This window comes from Micrasema longulum, unplaced genomic scaffold (genome assembly GCF_059751315.1).
Source record: "Micrasema longulum isolate JH-2025_06_02 unplaced genomic scaffold, ASM5975131v1 h1tg000279l, whole genome shotgun sequence".
In the NCBI taxonomy this organism is placed as follows: domain Eukaryota; kingdom Metazoa; phylum Arthropoda; class Insecta; order Trichoptera; family Brachycentridae; genus Micrasema; species Micrasema longulum.
Window position 1 is genome coordinate 546427 of NW_028277483.1, and position 17662 is coordinate 564088.

Below are 17662 nucleotides of genomic sequence, written 5' to 3' on the forward strand. Positions count from 1 at the left end.
TTTTAAATAAGTTACCTGTTATAATTAATTAAAATTTATATATACGGAGATAATTAACATTATTTATATTACAACATATATTACATAAAATCGTTATGGGTAATTTACAAGGAAGTGAGGGTAAACAGCCCAAAACCGGTAAATCTCCCGGAAAGGGTAAAAGTTTTATGAAAAACAAGAAGGCAGCCGGTAAAGAAAATCAGAAATCGAAGAATAAATCAGCAGCGATTGAAACGGAATCGAGTTTGAGAGAGTCAACTGATAATATTGTATCCGAAATAGTTGGCGCGGAAAGGAAACCCACTGATACACAGCCAGCAGTCCAGATATCTGTTTTACCGACCGATGATGACGGCAGAGAGGGGGGCGGGGAAATAGTTAACTGTCAGACCGGTGGTTCGCGGTCATCGAACCGCGAACAGCATTCTAATCAAAACAAAGCCGACGATCATCGTAACAAAAATGATACTCTTGTCACTGACTCTTGGAAACAAATAAATAAGATTTCTGAAAGCAAAGGTGAAGGAAATAATTCGAGGAAGGAGTTAACTTCGCCAAGTAAAGAATCAAGTTCAGAGTCAGTCTTCACGGACCCATTAACGCCAGTTGGTTTTGCGGCAGAAATAAATCAGTGTTATTATTCCGAAGAAAGTGTAAATGGTAATCTCGAAGAAGGAAAGCGTTCTTGCATTAAGTTAGTAGGTACCAAAACAAAAATTGACGAGGATAGCGCTTTATTTAAAAATGTACAAATTAATACCCGCGAAAAGTTAGGTAAACTAAGTGTGTCAAAAGTGAGTTGTTTCAGTTTAGATGACATTTTAAATGAAAACAGCTCTCACGTTTTTCTACTTACCGACACGATGCCGGACGCCTGTGCAGACGACGTTTGCGGAAATTCAAATTTGGAAATGAGTTCCCTAGTGTCAAATCGAAATGATTTTAGTAAAGTGAGCCCCAACGAAGAACTCTGTAAAAGGTACGATGATAGAGTCGGCGATGGTGCTTCTCGAGGTGACGAGGCTTGTGTTCCTAGTGACGCTACTGGCGATAAAGCTCTGATGGGGAATTGGGAGACTTCCACAGCCAAGAAGGAGAAGTCTCTAGAAGGAGCAATGAGCGAAATGGATTTGCTTGACAACTCTGATATTAAATACAAAGGATCAACTCCTTTAACATCGTTCACCCTTTCTAGACACCGAAAAGTGGATTTACCACCATCGAAGATGAGTGACGCCTGTCTTCTTCAAGGTAAAATACATCCACGTTAATTTGTATTAATAATTTTTAAATGTATCCACCATTGGAATAGTTTTTTTTCTTTATTTCATTGTGTTGTTTCTATTGAAGTTTAATCTATGCAAATTTATTCACGTCTAATTTACGTATCTAACAGCTGAGCTGTTCATTTAGAGCAGTTTCGTCTATATTATGAAGTTTCGTGTTGTCTATTTTTCTCCACAATAATGTCCGTTTTTCGTTACGGTTCACAGATCCTCGTCGAATTCATTAGAAAAAACTTTGTATCTACAGTGAGTTACAGGAAAAAAAGATAAACGAAGTAAATAATATGTATTCACTGCAGTCGGCACAATGCAAACATTAATTAGATTGATAACCTTGTGTACTCGGCTAACTGTACCTAAATGAAGACTCTGAAGTTGATAAAAATATTCATTTTTATGCTGGTTATACTTTTACCTAAGTATATTTGCATTGTGATGTAACTATTAAGTATTATGGTTAACATAAGTTGTGTCCATTTTTCTCCAAATTAAAAAATTAGCGCCAAAAGTAAAACTAACCGATAAAGGTTATACTCCATTTGAAACAAAAAAAAATAGTCTACAAGCTGCTGTGTTTGCTTTTACGTTATATATATTATTTTATTTTATTACAAGCCTTCAAAATGGAATGTCAGGTAGACCAAAGTGAGCATTTTCGACACCTCTCTCTGTTCGCGTTCAATCGGGGAATAAAGCTGTCAAAGCTGCTTGCGATATTTGCGCAGTGTACGGTGAAGATGCTCTGAATTATTGAGTAATTGGTTGTAAAATGATGAAGGAGAATATATTATTGACTAATTCGTTGTAACTCTTTTTTGTTGTGTCCCCTTGTTCTCTTCTTTTGAAAAAAAAAGACACAAATTATGTTAACACTAGCAAATGTGTCAATAATGTAACGTATTCCCCTTCATTGACTTACGACAAATTAGTGAATGATTCATAGCGTCTTCACCGTAGACTGCATTAAAATCGCGAACAGCTTTGGCAGCTTTATTCCCCGATTGAACGCGAACAGAAAGATATGTCGAAAATGCTCACTTTCGTCTACTTGACATTCCGTTTTGACACACAAACACAATATCTTTCAGAACAGAAAATTTTCATTATTGACATACCTGTAGCCTTTACCATTTTTTCAAAACTTTTGGTAGGTACTCATTTTTAAATTTGGAAAAAAATGGACACAAATTACGTTGACACCTAACACTTTAATCATCATCATCAAACCCCCTATCCGCACCCGGTGGCGTATAGGGCACTCCACTGTTAAAGCAAATTCAGCGCATCTTGATACTCTGTTACAGGAAGGTAAGGTGATCAGTCTTATGGCCCAGGTACCAGTCCAGGTACAATGAAATACTTAGTTGGAAAACCACATTTAAAAACAAATATTTCATGTCGACCCTCCCAGGAATCGAACCCGGGACTTCAAGTACGGTAGTCAATTGTGCCGACTACTACACTAAGAGGTGGACGTTTTTCCACTCTTTTTCTTTGTTTAGATTTTTTACCTGAGTGCAGCCATCAAATCAAACACTTATCGAGGATTCTGGTTCTATTTCGCACACAGAACTGTATTCTTCATCCGTCCGGACATAGATAATATACAAATACCTACTTACATATAGAAAAACAAAAACAGTACTTAAAAATAATGCTACATCTTCGTTTATATACTGGGAACGTCTTATGTGCGTCGTATATATTGTTTTAAATATGCTCATATGTCTTCTTGTCTATACTGATCATCGTGGCTTCGGATGTGACAGGGTTTAAAGAACACCTGTATATACTCGTAAAAAAAATAAATATTTTTTTTCTACACCACAACAGGCCAGGAGGCTCAATTACAGTATCACAACACCCAGGCATGAGAAAAATCACATTAAATTTTTGTGTTCCCACCGGGAATCGACCAGGAACTTTCTGAGCTTGAGTCAAGTGTCTTAGCCATTACACCACGGAGGCCGCCATGTACTAATATGTAGTTATATGACTGAATAAAAAAAATGTTTTCCTCGTTGTCTAATGGTCAGCGCGTTTGCCTACCATACAAGATATCTCAGGTTCAGTACTAGACATGGTTGACATGAAATATTTATTTTAAAAGGTTATTTTACACCGTAATATTTCAGAAGGCCGTTCTACACGCTGGCCAACACATTGGCCGGTACGATGGCGTGCATATTGGCAACGAAATCGCTAAACTGTTCACACGTTGGCGAGTCGTTCAGTATCTGTCGGTGCCGGCAATAGGGTATTTTCATAATCTGGGGATATGATTTTTAATGTATTCAGTATTTAAAGAATATTTTTACGATTGGAACCATATTACTATCAAAATCTGAAACGAATGTTTTCATTTATAATTTCCTATTTAAAGTTTGATAGAAATAAAACGGCCCGTAACTGGCCAAAAGAGTTGATGACGTCACGCGTGACTTATATATCCTACGTTCACTCAAATCCTATACTGAGATACTCCGACGCGAGCGGATTGTGGCTTTTTATTTGTTTTTTATAGTTAAATTTCGTCTTTTACTTTGTTTTTTTTTGTTTTCATTTATAAACATCCATAGCATTATGACTGAAATTGGTTTTTTACAAGGAAAATCCGATAACTTGCCCAAAATAGATATAATCATGATGGGTATTTTTTATCATCCAATACAAACTTTTTAAGTTCCGAGTATAGAAATGTAAAGGCCGTAAGGTTAGCAAATATATAATGTTTGCTTCCAAAATGTACTCATTTAAATAGTTGTATTATTTGCATGTACTATAAATATATTGTTTCGCGTACATTTAATACAAAAGGGAAGTAACGTGACTTTGACACAACATAATCCATAAAATACCATTGCTTGTAGCATCTCTGTTGCTCGAGTTCGTGTTAATGCCTTTTTTTATTAAATGTGATTTACTTATTATTATATCAGCTAGGGTAAATTACGGAGACAATGCCATAGATTACATTCAAGTAAAACGGACGGGTGATATTTGAATGGTAAAATGTCGAGTCACCCCAGCAGAACATAAAGTTAGAACCAAATCGTACTCGGTGACGTTGATTTGCGATGAAGTCTAGGAAATAATAGATTCCTGCAAGTGTGAAGACTGTCCAGCATCTCAAGGTCAGTTGCCATTTTGTAAATGCAATAAATTTCACAAATAAATAAGGTAGGTTTTCATACAGCAATTTTTTAGTAATTTTATTTTTTATTCATATAGAAAACCAACAGTTCCACAAATTAAACTAAGTAAGATAAGTACAGAAATATAACACAAATATAAACAATAACGTTCAAAGAATAAACTATTTTGGTATTGTAGTACCTGTCAAGCTTTATAAGTGCTAATTTCAGTACCTACTGTTAGTAAATGTTTATAGTCTACAGTCTACATCATAAAATATAGTATTTTGTACTGAACAAGACCTACGGAAAAAAAAATAGTGGTTTGTTTTTTTTTAACATCTCGTTTCAAAACGTTCAAATGCGTTCAACCATTTTGTCTGCATTTTTTCATTAGGTACTAGGAATGGCCAAAAAAGCTTTATTTTGCGTCTTCACCGTAGTGTTTGTGCACATCGGAACTAAGCAGTACTTTTATCTTATAATTAAAGACATTTTATGCACGTTAATTAGTAAAAACAGTGTAAAACAACCGATTACAACAAAAACAACACGTAGGCTATACAAATTCGTATGAATTTGTTTGAACGGTCAGTCAAATTCTTAACGCGTGACGTCACAAGCCCATACGGCATCCGAATGTTCGTTTTGGCGCCAATTCAAAGTATACGTTTTTAAACCGCTCTGAAAAATTAACGCGTGGACATAAAAAAATAAAAACTGTACAGTTGCCATCGTAATTTTTTTTTCATTTTTTTGGAAAATAAAAAAAAAACGTGAAAATACCCTATTGTGCGGACGTCAAAAGGACACAAAAATCGCGTGCGGCCGTTCCGGTAGTTCGTATCGTACTAAAAGCTGGGCAAACGTGTGTTTTGTGTATGTGATGATCAGCGCTCGGCCAGCGCCTTTTCATGCGTGTTGAAAAACCGACAACAGGCGGATCGCGCGCCAGCTACAAATAGCCCCCTCTACACGATGGCCGATGCGTTGGCCAATGTATTGGCTAGCGTGCAGAGGCGCTTAAAGTCCCTGGACTGGTACCCTAACCGGAAGACGGATTATCTTATTTTCATGTGTTTAAAATAATGACCTAGAATCTAGACTCTTTCATTGATACCAATACTAATGCAGTGTCCTATGCACCATTATATACTGAAAGTGGAATGATGGAATAACAATATATTTATTAATATAGCTTTGGGCTCGTGTTTATTCAGTGTCCGACTGGATAAAGAATACAATTCTGTGTGTGAAATTGAAACAGAATCGACAAGTCCACCTCGTAGTGTAGTGGTTGGTGCGTTCGCCCGCCATGCTTGAGGTCCTAAGCCCAATTCCTGATAGGCTAAACGTGAAATATTATTTTTAAAGGTAGTTCAACACTGCAATAATTCATTGTTCCTCGACTGGCACCTGAAGCGTAAGATTGATCTCCTTACCTTCTATGTATCGAAAATGATCAAGATGCATTGCAATTGCAGTAGTGATTCAGTGCCCCATGCACTTAAAATTATTATGATGATGATAAGTTGATGTATTAAACAAACTACAATTAAAAATAAATATGTCTACAAATAATGCTCTCAAAAACTACTTATTGAAGTAAGTATGTAAGTAATAATATTTTTAAAGAAAAAAATATGAAAAAATAGCGGAAACAAGTTGATAAATTTGCAAAATGTCTTATTATCGCCTATCGCTTGGAATCCAACCTGAATAGTTTATATAATAATCATAACCGGTTGTTATCAAAATTCTTAAACGATTTCATAAATTATTATGCTGGTATTTATCAATTATACATAGTGTTCTTTAAACCCTGTCACATCCGAAACCACGATGATCAGTATGAACAAGAAGACATATTGCCACATTAAAATACATTTTTAGAACGACTAAAATCTTAAAAATTAAAATATAGATAAAAACAAATGGTTGTTTACTTCTTCCGGGGAGAAACGAGGAGTGGGGAGGGGGAAGTCTCATACACCGTCAACTGCACGGCCGCGCCCCCTCGCTTCTCCCCTGTAGAGTAAGCAACCGTTTGTTATTTAAAAAATTAAGTTTTTAAAAATTTTCTTTGTTCTAAATATTAAAAAAAAATTGCTAATATGCCTTGCCTATACTGGTCGTCGTGGTTTCGGGTGGTTTGTGACAGAGTTTAAAGAACACCCTGTATAATACGGAAGGAATGCGATAGTGCGTTTTGACGCTGTCAGATTGAGTTTCGATACTTATATTCTTGAATATAGACCAGCCAATTTTTGTGGGAACTCAACCGGACAGCGTCACCACAAACTACTGCATCGATACCGTGCGCTTTGAACGTAGACCCCGTCTATGCATTATTTATGCATGAGGTTCCGGATTTGATTTTCGACTGGGTCAGCACCTCGAATCAAAGGTTTTTTTTTTCCCAAAATATGTATTAGTTTGACCTCATTGTAGCATAGGAATTCTTGCAATGTATTTTAAGCCCATGTATAAAACTTCTAATCCACCCATTCATCGATCCGTCCATACTAATCCATACTAATATTACAAATGCGAAAGTCTGTTTGTTTGTTTGTGTTCCCTTCACGTTTCAACAGAGCAATCGAGTAACGCAATTTTTTGCTTCGGGGTAGCCCGAGAGGTGATTAGTAAAACAGGATACTTATTTTTCATCCCGGATAAAAAAAAATACAATTTAAAAAATATATAAACAATGAGCAACATTATTTGAAAATTAATTAATTGTTTAAATTATTAACTTCAGTCCTACGGTAAATTGAATATAAAAAATGGTTTCTTGCGCGCGGTAAAAATTACAGTATTAAATTATACGGCGAAGTATCTTGAAAATGAACGAAAAAAAGAATAAAATATATTTTAATGAAAACGCACTACTTTGATCGACATCACTGGTTCATATGAATCAACTAATGATATGAGCGCTGTGAAGGATATCCGGTTTGCTTACCGTTAACGAACCAATTGGAAGAATTGGCAGAGAAGAACCTCTGCCGTCATACGCGGAGTTTTTTCAGAAATACAAAACAAAAAAATCATAGCGCTGACAATATGATATTTTTTTTTTGTGGCTTTGCTCAATAGTCTATTAGCAAATAAAAAAATAAATAAAAAGACTCTGAACTTCCTCATTTACAAAGTTGACAGGATTTATCTATGGATTGTTTGATTTTCTTTTCGTTTTGTTTTCATATTAGGATTTTGGATTTCTGAACAGAATAACGATACTACGCCGCCATAGACTAACGGATCGTCATATTTTTTTCATAGCGATAGTTGGAGGACCGGCAATCGATACAAGTTACTTTCTATCTCGAAAACATATTTATTATTCCTTCCGGAAAATTCTTTCTGATAAATGACAAAACTAATTTCTCCCAATACCACGCAAGCGAAGCCGCGGGTAAAAGCTAGTAATAATATTATGAATGCGAAAGTGTGTTTGTTTGTGTTTTCTTCACGTCTCAACGGAGCAACCGAATGACGTAATTTTATAGAGATAGCCGGGGAGGCGAGAAGTAAAATAGGATACTCATTTTCCATCCCGAAATAAAAAAATGCTTTGTTATTTGGAAATGTGTAGGCGGTTTCTATTTTTGTGAATGCTAAGTATGACTTTTTTATGTAGATTTGTCTCAAGTCAAGGACTTCTAGGGATTTGTAAAGGTCTTCACTCGGATGATTGTATGGTTTTCGCAATATTATCCTAAATACTGATTTGTGTACCTTAACCAAGGGATCAAGAATAGTCGTAGCAGCTTTTCCCCAACAAATACAATACAAATATATTCAAAAATATACAACAATAAAATATCTCACTTTTATTACTGAAATGCAAGTTTAAAAAATTCCTTAGTGAAAGACTTCATATTTATTACTTATGCATTCTCTACCGATAACCCTCATTGTTCGGCCTCGGATGTAAACTTAATTAAATATTTAATGTAAATTTGATCGTAATCAATGTTTTATGTTTATTAAATATGTTTTTTTTGCGGAACAATTTATTTTGAGCAGTTACTTGTATGCTTTTGTATAAAATGGACGCGAGTTTAGTTTCAAGAATAAATTATCAGGTTTTAAAAATATGTTCATGTGCGGATTATACACCAAGATATCAACATTTTTATTTGGGTATTCAACTAATCCTAACGAAGGTATCATTTTTATATAATTTTGTTTTTAGATTCCACCGACAAGCCGTACTTAGCATGCTGAATTATCATCATCATAATTCTATGTCCGCTCCCTAGTTGGAACATATGGTGTCCACAAAGAGCCTCCATGCATTTCTATTCTCCCAAGTCAGCTTCGCGTCCCGTAGTTCTGATATAAACTGCCGGTTAAGACTCTCAGGAGGAATCCGCAGTATCAGCAGTTGGAGGTTGGGCTTATCCAGAGACCAATATACGTATAATGAGTCAGAAACTAGCTTAAATATATCTTCTCTTCAAGACCGTCGAAATAAATCCGACCTTCTAGTCCTATTTAAAATTCTCAACTCACTCTTTTTTTTTTTTTTTTTTCTTACAATAAACATAATCATAAAACAGAGTATTAAAAAAATAAAGCATAATTACATATCAACGAAATACATATTAATAGAAAAATAGTACACAAAAAAATCCCACAAAGGCATGGCCTGTTCGTGGGTATACAAGAAAATGTTAATGAATTTTTGCTCCTATAATAAACAATGGACAGTTATAATATTTTTGAATAACATAAGAAAGAAAAAATAAAATATTCTGTAAAAGATAATATGTTTTTTTTTTATAGTAATTAAAAAAGGAAATATTAAAAAAAACACAAAAATATTCCTTATTATAAAAGGGCAACACAATAAATCATAGAAAAAAACAGTTTATATTTTTATTTTGAATCCAGGAATGTGCATGTTTTTAAAAGAAGGAAAATTTTGAAAGTTTGTAATCCATGAAATATTATCAGTAAAAAAAGAATTAAAAATTTTTGGGCCTATAAAATATGCATGTCTCTGTGCGAGCCTCGTTTTACAATGTGGTATTTCTAACACACGATTCCTTCTTTGACTTGATCTATTTGAATTACTCGTAAATAAATTTTGGTTCTTAAATATATATTCTAAACATTGAAAACAATATATTTGTCTAAGATCTAAAAGTTTAGCTTCTTGGAACATTTGGAAAGAGGGAAAAGTGCGATTTTTGTAAAGCATTATTTTTAATATAAATTTTTGAACAGTTTCTAATGGTTTAATATTATTGTTGTAAGTTCCCCCCATCCAATTATTCCATAGGAAAGCGATGACTGTACAAGTGCATAATATACCATTTTAATCGTATTTAGCTGGGCGTAAATACATTGATGCGCCTTAACTACTGAGCTCAATAAAATTAAATATTCCAACTAGAAACCTCAGACAAAACTTACTCTTTTATACCGATAACCATAGAACTAACTATGGTTTTCATTCCCCTATGCCCAGAATTCTTAGGTCTGCCAACAAACATAGGTACCGGTCTTGATTTTTTTGATAACACGTTGTCTTCTTTCAAACGATCACTGAATCAAATTCAATTATAAACACCTCTCCCCCGCTTCCACTCCCACTACGTCTACTGTATACCACTGGGTCTTTCTACTTTCCTTTATAATAATTTTCTATGTATATATATATGTCCTTAAAAATGCCCATATGGCCCAGCCAACCGTATCACCTGCGCTTGATGACAGTTGCCACCGGAGTTTGCTGCGTCCGTTCTCTTATTACTCAATTCCTAACGAAGTCAAACCACCGCGCATCCAAGATTATTCTAAGACACCTATTCTTGAAACTCGTTGCTGTTTTGGGCCCTAGTGAGGTGCCACGGTTCGTATCCGTAGAGGAGAATAGGTGTTATGTTGCTGAATCGCTTAGCTAGTAATATGTTTGTAATTTGCATATTTTGTGTATCTTTTTTTATAAAATTTAAATAAAACAATGAAAGCATCATAATGTCGATAATAAAAGCGTCCTTCCATCCACATTCCGTTTTGCTCGTAATTTTTAAAAGCCCTCAAAAGACGGTAGTATATCATCATCATCATTATTCTCTTTCCGCACGTATCGAAACGTATCTTGATGATTTTTGTTATATGAAGATAAGATATCAGCCTTACGTTTCAGGTGCCAGTCCAGGGACTATGAAATAATGGTGTAAGAACACCTTTTTAAATAAATATTTCACAACAACCATGCCGGGAATCGATCCCGAGACCTCTTGCATGGTAGGAAAATGCGCTGACCACTACACCACCAGGCCGATTATATACAGGGCGGTCATTAAACCCTGTCACATCCGAAACCACGATGATCAGTATGAGCACGATGACATATTGGCACATTGAAATAAATTTTTAGAGCGAATAAAATTTACAAAATTAAAATATTAAAAAAAACATATGGTTGCTTACTTTTCCACGGAGAAGCGAGGAGAGGGGAGGGGGGAGTCTGATAAACCACCAATTACATGGCCACACCCCCCTCGCTCCCCCCCTGCAGAAGTAAGCAACTATTTGTTTTTTTTTATATTTTATTTTTGAAAAATGTCTGCGTTCTAAATATTTTTTAAATATGCTAATATGTCTTCTTGCCCATACTGATCATCGTGGTTTCGGATGTGACAGGGTTTAAAGAACACCCTGTGTATATAGATATGTTTAAAAAATATTTTATGCTTGTAATCAAACTGTGTGTTGGGTGTTTCCTATAGTATAAACTTAGACCTTCCTTATACCCTATCTTCACTATGATTTTCACAATAAATCAATAAAGTTTATTTCTTAGTGTGTGAGCCGTTAAGAAGCTTTAACACCCTTATTGAATATGGGTCGAAAGGTTTAATATTCGAACTTTCTTCTCACTTCCGAAATAAAAAATAATATTAATGAGTAATTAAATTCTAATGACAGTTAATCGTCGTGTATTTATTATATTTATTCAATGAGGAACTTCAGCCCTTCGGGAAATTGGATACAAAAAATGTTTTCTTGCGCGCGGTAAAAATAAGAGCATGAAATTTTACGGCAAATTTACTAAAAACGAACTAATTTGAACGACGTCTCTAGATCATATGAATCTACTAATGACAAGAGATCTGTGAACGATATCCGGTTTATTTACCGTCAACGGACCAATCGGCCGAACTGACCGAGAATTAGCAGGAGAGAACATCTGACGTCACATGTGGAGTAATTTCATAAATACCAAGTTTTAAAAATTCATAGCGCGGATAATATGGTGATATAATATTATGAAAATTTAAAAAATAAATTATTAGCTTAGTTTAATAGTCTATTAACGAATTTTTTTTTGGCAATTTACTAATAATACTGGTTGACAAATTTTGACGAATGTGTTGTCCCTTCATTAAAATACATTTTTCGGAGAGTATGTACTATATTTATGTACAAAATGAAAAAAAAAAGTGTTTTTTTTATTTATTAAGTTTCATAACATTTCTTTTAAAGTATGACAAGTACTTGATGATAAAACTAAACAAATAAACTTAATTTTATCCAACAATGTTTCGAGTATATCGAAATGCTTGTAGACAGGCTTGATTTTCTTCCTAGGGAGTTATTAGAAGTATAAAAATTGGAAACTGTTCACAGTTTCCAATTTTTATACTTCTTTCAGGAAACTGTGCCCAGTAGTTGAATTGGTTCAGCCAGATAAATCTCACCCACACGATAAAGGTTTCAGCTCTTTTATTTAACAAAAGTCAACAGATGGAAGAGTTGAGGAAATGTGGATGTTTAAACATAGGCTGACTGGTGAATGTTACAGAATGAGTAAAGTTGCCACTTAAACCATCCAATGACAGGTCATAATATATATTATAAAACATATTATAAAGTACATATAAAAAACATCGAAAGAGAACATAAATTTTTACGTTTCGTTAATTTTAAATTAGGTTTTTCAGTTGAACGTATTAATTACTCATACTCAAATAAATATTTAAATGTACAAACATTAGAAAATAGAACATAACTTAATGATTTGTTATTTTTATTGAACATATTTAATTCAATATTTGATTGTTCCGAACTGTTACAACTGATTAACTTGCGAGTTCCGGGCCGGGTTACCCAATTTAATAAACTATTCTTTGTAAATGTATCTACAACAAACTACAGTGCACACTCGCCAATAAGGAGAATTCATACATTTGCAAATGAATACGCAAATGACGTAGATATATTTAATATAACACTTTTGAATTTTAAAAGGCAGTGTATGAATTTACTATCTTCAAATTGTATTACCTAAATAATAATATGTTGATTTCAATTGTTTACCGTTTATTGACTTATATCTGTATTCTAAATTAGTATTTTTCTCACTTTTAATTTTAAGATTATTTTAATACAACATATACGAAAAAATGTACTCCTGTTCTCCACTGCAATATATGTATGTATTATTATGTATCCCCATATATTTTCTACTAATATGTAATGATGATTTTTTTATTTTTTTTTCTTATTCTTCTTAATTAATTTTTATTTTTTGCTTTTTTTTTTGTGTAAAATGCATTTCTGTCTTCATATTAAAAGATGCACTTCTGTTTTTTCCACTTTTATATAAAGATGATATTTTTCTATTTCTTCCAAAAAATATTTACTTATATTTTTTTTTGCTACTTCTGTGTAAAATACATGTCTTACTTCGTTTTTTTCTTGCAACCGGGAATCGAACCCGTTACGCCAGTTAGCCGTCCAGCTAACCGCGCCACGGCGCCTATCTGAAATCATTATCATACAGATTATTAAAAAAAAAGTTGTGGAAATAATTACTAGCGCAATAATCCTGACGAACATCGCACCTTACCGCAATTTGCGCGTCAATGCTGTCTTTGCTTTAAGGAATTTTAGAACTAACGTTGGGTTCTTTTCACCTCTGCTAAGGGTCTTCAGAACAGTTATCAGAATCTGACTTAACAGTATTGTCGATGTGTTCCTACAGCAAGGACAAGCATTCAAGAAGCAAGCGGTGTTATCACTCTTGGCTTAAAGATGACACACTTGTCATGTGTGCCAAAATTATGCTATTTCCACACCTACCTTAGTTTTGAATAGTCTCTGCGATTGTTTTTTAAAAAATAAACATATATTGGTAAATTAAACATTGTGTTTTTTGTAAGATTTGATTGAACACATTTTTTTTCAGATGTCGAGGTACGCGACCACCGACGCCATTCTTCCCTCAGTGACGGACCGGTGGGAGGTGACTCCAATGTCCTGCGTAAAGTGGCTTCCCTGACCCTGGATCGCGCCACTCTCGAAGCGCGCGTCTTCAAACCGAAATTCGTACCGGAGAAGCTCGACTTTCAGATATACGAAAAGTTTGAAGGTAAGTTTTGACACTGAAATTATTTTTTTACTGCGCATCCCTCAGAGTAATAACGCGCTAACGCTATAGAGCCGCCCATACGGATAAAAATCATTCTAGGATTATCAATCACGAAGTTAGATATAGTTTACAGCAAAACAATGCGCCGGAGGTACTCGGGTTGAGAATCGCAAGCACAGCGACGAAACCGTCCGTTACACGTTTGTTGTGTAACTAAAAAATAAACCAAACATTTGCAACGCTTTTGTTCTGTGGTGTTTATAGTCCATAATCGGTGATATAAACGCGTGCTAAATCATTTCCCCTGAATTAGTGCGACGACCGATGAAGCAAGTCATCGTTTTCCATTGAATCCAATACAGTATTGCATAGAAAACGTCCATCTAGATAAGAGCAACGTTCTGCAGTACATTCACTCCATAGAGAAATGAAGAACAAAGAAACGTGGCCTATAAAGAGACCAAAAGGCGTTGTAACGCCCAGTCAGTCAGTCAGTTCAACGCAGTCACTCAGTTCCAGCATGTAGTCCAAGTGCAGTTACTTCAACACCTCATCGCTGTAACACTTGCGCGACATAATTCAATTCATTATTTATTCGTCATGTAATAAATATGCTTAAAGAGCAACTTCGTGTTTTCTGTTAATCTCTAACTGGGGTAGGAGCTCCTTTTACTCCAACCTACTACCAAAAAATCCTACAGTTCTATGCAACTACTCTGAGGTTCATCCACACAAAGTTGTTGTTTCCAGGATGATGCGTGGCCTTACTTTTCTTTAGTCAAGCGTATTCTCGTATTTTCTTCCTGGATTATGGCCCTATAGCGATGATTTTTTACACACTGTAGATATCCATCATTGGCGTGTTCCTATCGTTTTCTAAAGCGATACCTCGATTTTGTCGATTTTAGTTAGGCATAATCAGTCCGACGTGCAGTTGTCTTTTTTGCACAGCGCAGAAAAATCTGCGAGAGTGACAGAAAAACTAATTCATCAAACCGCTCTTCGCAGCATACCTCTTAAGGCACTGCCAGTTCATAAAAAGTGGCTTTTTGCAAGCAGGTTATTTCATAAACCATAACTTCATAGAATTATAACAGTTCGGAAACCGCGTACGCACAGTAAACTGAAGCTGAAAAAACTACTCATAAATGAGTAGTTTTACGTTTTGGCCATTAGTTACTCTTTAGACGTCGCTTTGTACGCAACTGCCGATTTAAATTTAATTACGCCTTGTTCTGTCGTTTTTTAATGTCAAAATACTGCTGGGATCAAAAGAGAATACGGTGGGATCACATTTCATGTGTAAGTAGCAAATTCGATTGTTAAATAAAACAAGGCGGACATTTTCTTAGTATTGCCAGATTAGTCGAATTTTTTACCCGGCTTTCTATCAATAAGCCTTTGTACAATATTAAACTATATTAATTTTACTTAATTAATAGATAATGAATAAATGTTTTTTTTATGTTTGCCTAATTCAGTTTCAGTGCTGCAGAGCAGCGTTTATTTAATAATTAAAAAATACATATTAGAATTTGTTACTCACTAAGTCTAAAGACTTCGTGGGACTTTTTTATTTTATTTTTTATGACAGACATATTACATTTATTTTATTTATATTTTACAAATTTATTTATGAACAGGCACTATAAAGTATCTAGAAGATATTTCTTCAGTTCTATTTTTTTCATTTGAAGATCTTTCATGTTAATGATGGTTTGTGGGAGATCATTGAACAATCTCGGAAGAACGCAATTTAATGTTCGCTCTCCGAAGTAATTTGTAATTCGGGGAACAAACAGGGAGCCCTTAGTTTTTAATCTAGTGTTGTGAGTGTGGGAAACTCTTTTTATGTTCCGGATCAACAAAGTAATCTACAATCAATTTGTAGTCACAAAGTTGTTTTACCGGCAGGACATTACAGAATTTAAAATATGCACCTTTGCCCATGTGTTTCGCTTCACGGATTATGCTATCCGGTACAATCCCCTCAATAAAAGTACCTGTTTTTTAGTCCAGTTAGTAACATTTTTTTTGTTGTAAAACATACTATAACATAAAATTGAAAAACAAATGTTACATCTTTGGTGGTACTCCCAAAATGATGAATGGCGAACGAATAGACGTTGTTGTTAAAAAATAACATTACGGTTTCGGTTTGTCTACTTTATATGCGTGGATTCATTCCTTTGAGTGCTTGTTACACGTTAGCTATCGTTTGGATGTAAAAAAGTGGCAAGCTAGAGGTGATGACGATCAATCTAGTGTGAAACAGCGTTCGGAAGAAATCAAACAAAAGTTTAAAAACCAGAGGGGGTTTATTGTAGACAAACCAAAACCTGGTTATGGAAACACGAATGATGGGAACACGGCTTGCAGGTTTTTTATGAATCCAGAACTAAGTGGAGAGATTACAGGATTGGATGTTAATTTAATTAAAAATTTAGTATTTTATAAAGAAAGCTATCCAGCGGGTCTGACATTATTTGACCGGATTTGAAAATTTTTGTTCCGAAAACAGAATACTACTTGGAATGAGTAAATATTATTTTATAATTTGTTTTGTGTTTAATTGTGTGCATAATTTTCTTATTATAACAATACCGATTTTTTTTAATACATTTTTTATTCCATACGTAAGTTTTTTAAAATAAAAATATTCCCAAATCTTCTAAATTATCCGAAAATGCGTAATTGTTAAAAAAAACTACAAAATATTATTCATCAAAACCAGAAAAGTCAAATCGTAGAATAAAATGTTTTTGTCCACCTAACTTGTTCTGGGCGAATCACTGTGCGTCGTCTTTAGCCCGTCGTCGGTAGCCGAAACGTCGGAACAAATCCAACAGACACGGTATCACCCAAAAAAGAAACAAATTAAATTATTTAACGCTCATTTTTTATGAACAATGTTTCTCAAACTGAGACGTACTTAGGGGTTCCAGTAATTAAAAAATAAAATCACCACTTTTGAATTTCGGTAGTTACGAGAGTAAAAAAATCTGAAAATTCGTACATATTTATGTACACCTGGGCTTTATTTTGCGTTCACTATTGTTTTTAATAATTAATAATATTGACTACGGAAACGAAACGAAGGCCAAACAACAAACACGAGGCTTTATGCGTGGGTGACTTGTATTTTGGCATCTACTTAACTATTTTTACCCACTTCGGAATCATTAATCAAACGAAACCTTTAAAAATGGCTTTCCAATTCCCACATATCATTAATTTAGACTATGCCATTGCTAGCCCTGTATGTGGAACGCTGATCAAAAATACTAGTTACCTAGGTAAATAATATACTGACATGTCAAAAGTCGGAATAATTGAGAAATATTTTATTTTTTGTACATTTTTTAAGTAATAAAGATCTATAAAATACTGTCCAGTGAAAAAAAAAATTTGCTTATTATTAATACCATATATTTTTTTTTAATTTGTAATTTTGGATTCCCACAAAAACGGTCATTCCATTGGCCACGCCTCTAATACGTCACGATTCATATTTATTTGTTCCCGGCCATTGAAATTTGTTTAGAACATTATCACGAATCTTGACGTCACAACCACCAAGGCCAAACACGTCGCGTTTTTCTAGCAACGTATTTTAATTTTAAAAAAAAAAATACATTTATGTATGGAAACATATCTCCACCATATCCATATTGATTTTAAAAATACAATCAATTATTCTTAACCCATTTCAATTTTTTTTATCGGTATTCGTAGTATGTGATATTTCCCTATAGTGGTGCATGCACGAAAATATGAATGAAGGTAGAGGAAGCGAAGTCTGTATGCAAAGACAGAAAAGCGGCGCTCTGCCCTCCCTGCTTACACAT

General features: G+C 34.4%; 1 protein-coding gene across 2 annotated transcripts in view; it reads left to right on the forward strand.

Moving 5' to 3' along the window:
- capu (formin protein cappuccino) overlaps positions 1–17662 on the forward strand; it is a 42906-nt gene continuing 25244 nt past the window's right edge. For both annotated transcript variants that reach the window (XR_015821989.1, XM_088224329.1), the window contains exons 1-2: positions 1–1251; positions 13632–13814. Coding sequence is in view for 1 of the 2 variants with exons in the window: in XM_088224329.1 (XP_088080455.1) it covers positions 96–1251; positions 13632–13814 (1339 nt within the window). In the remaining variant the exon portion in view is untranslated. The remainder of the gene's footprint in view (positions 1252–13631; positions 13815–17662) is intronic.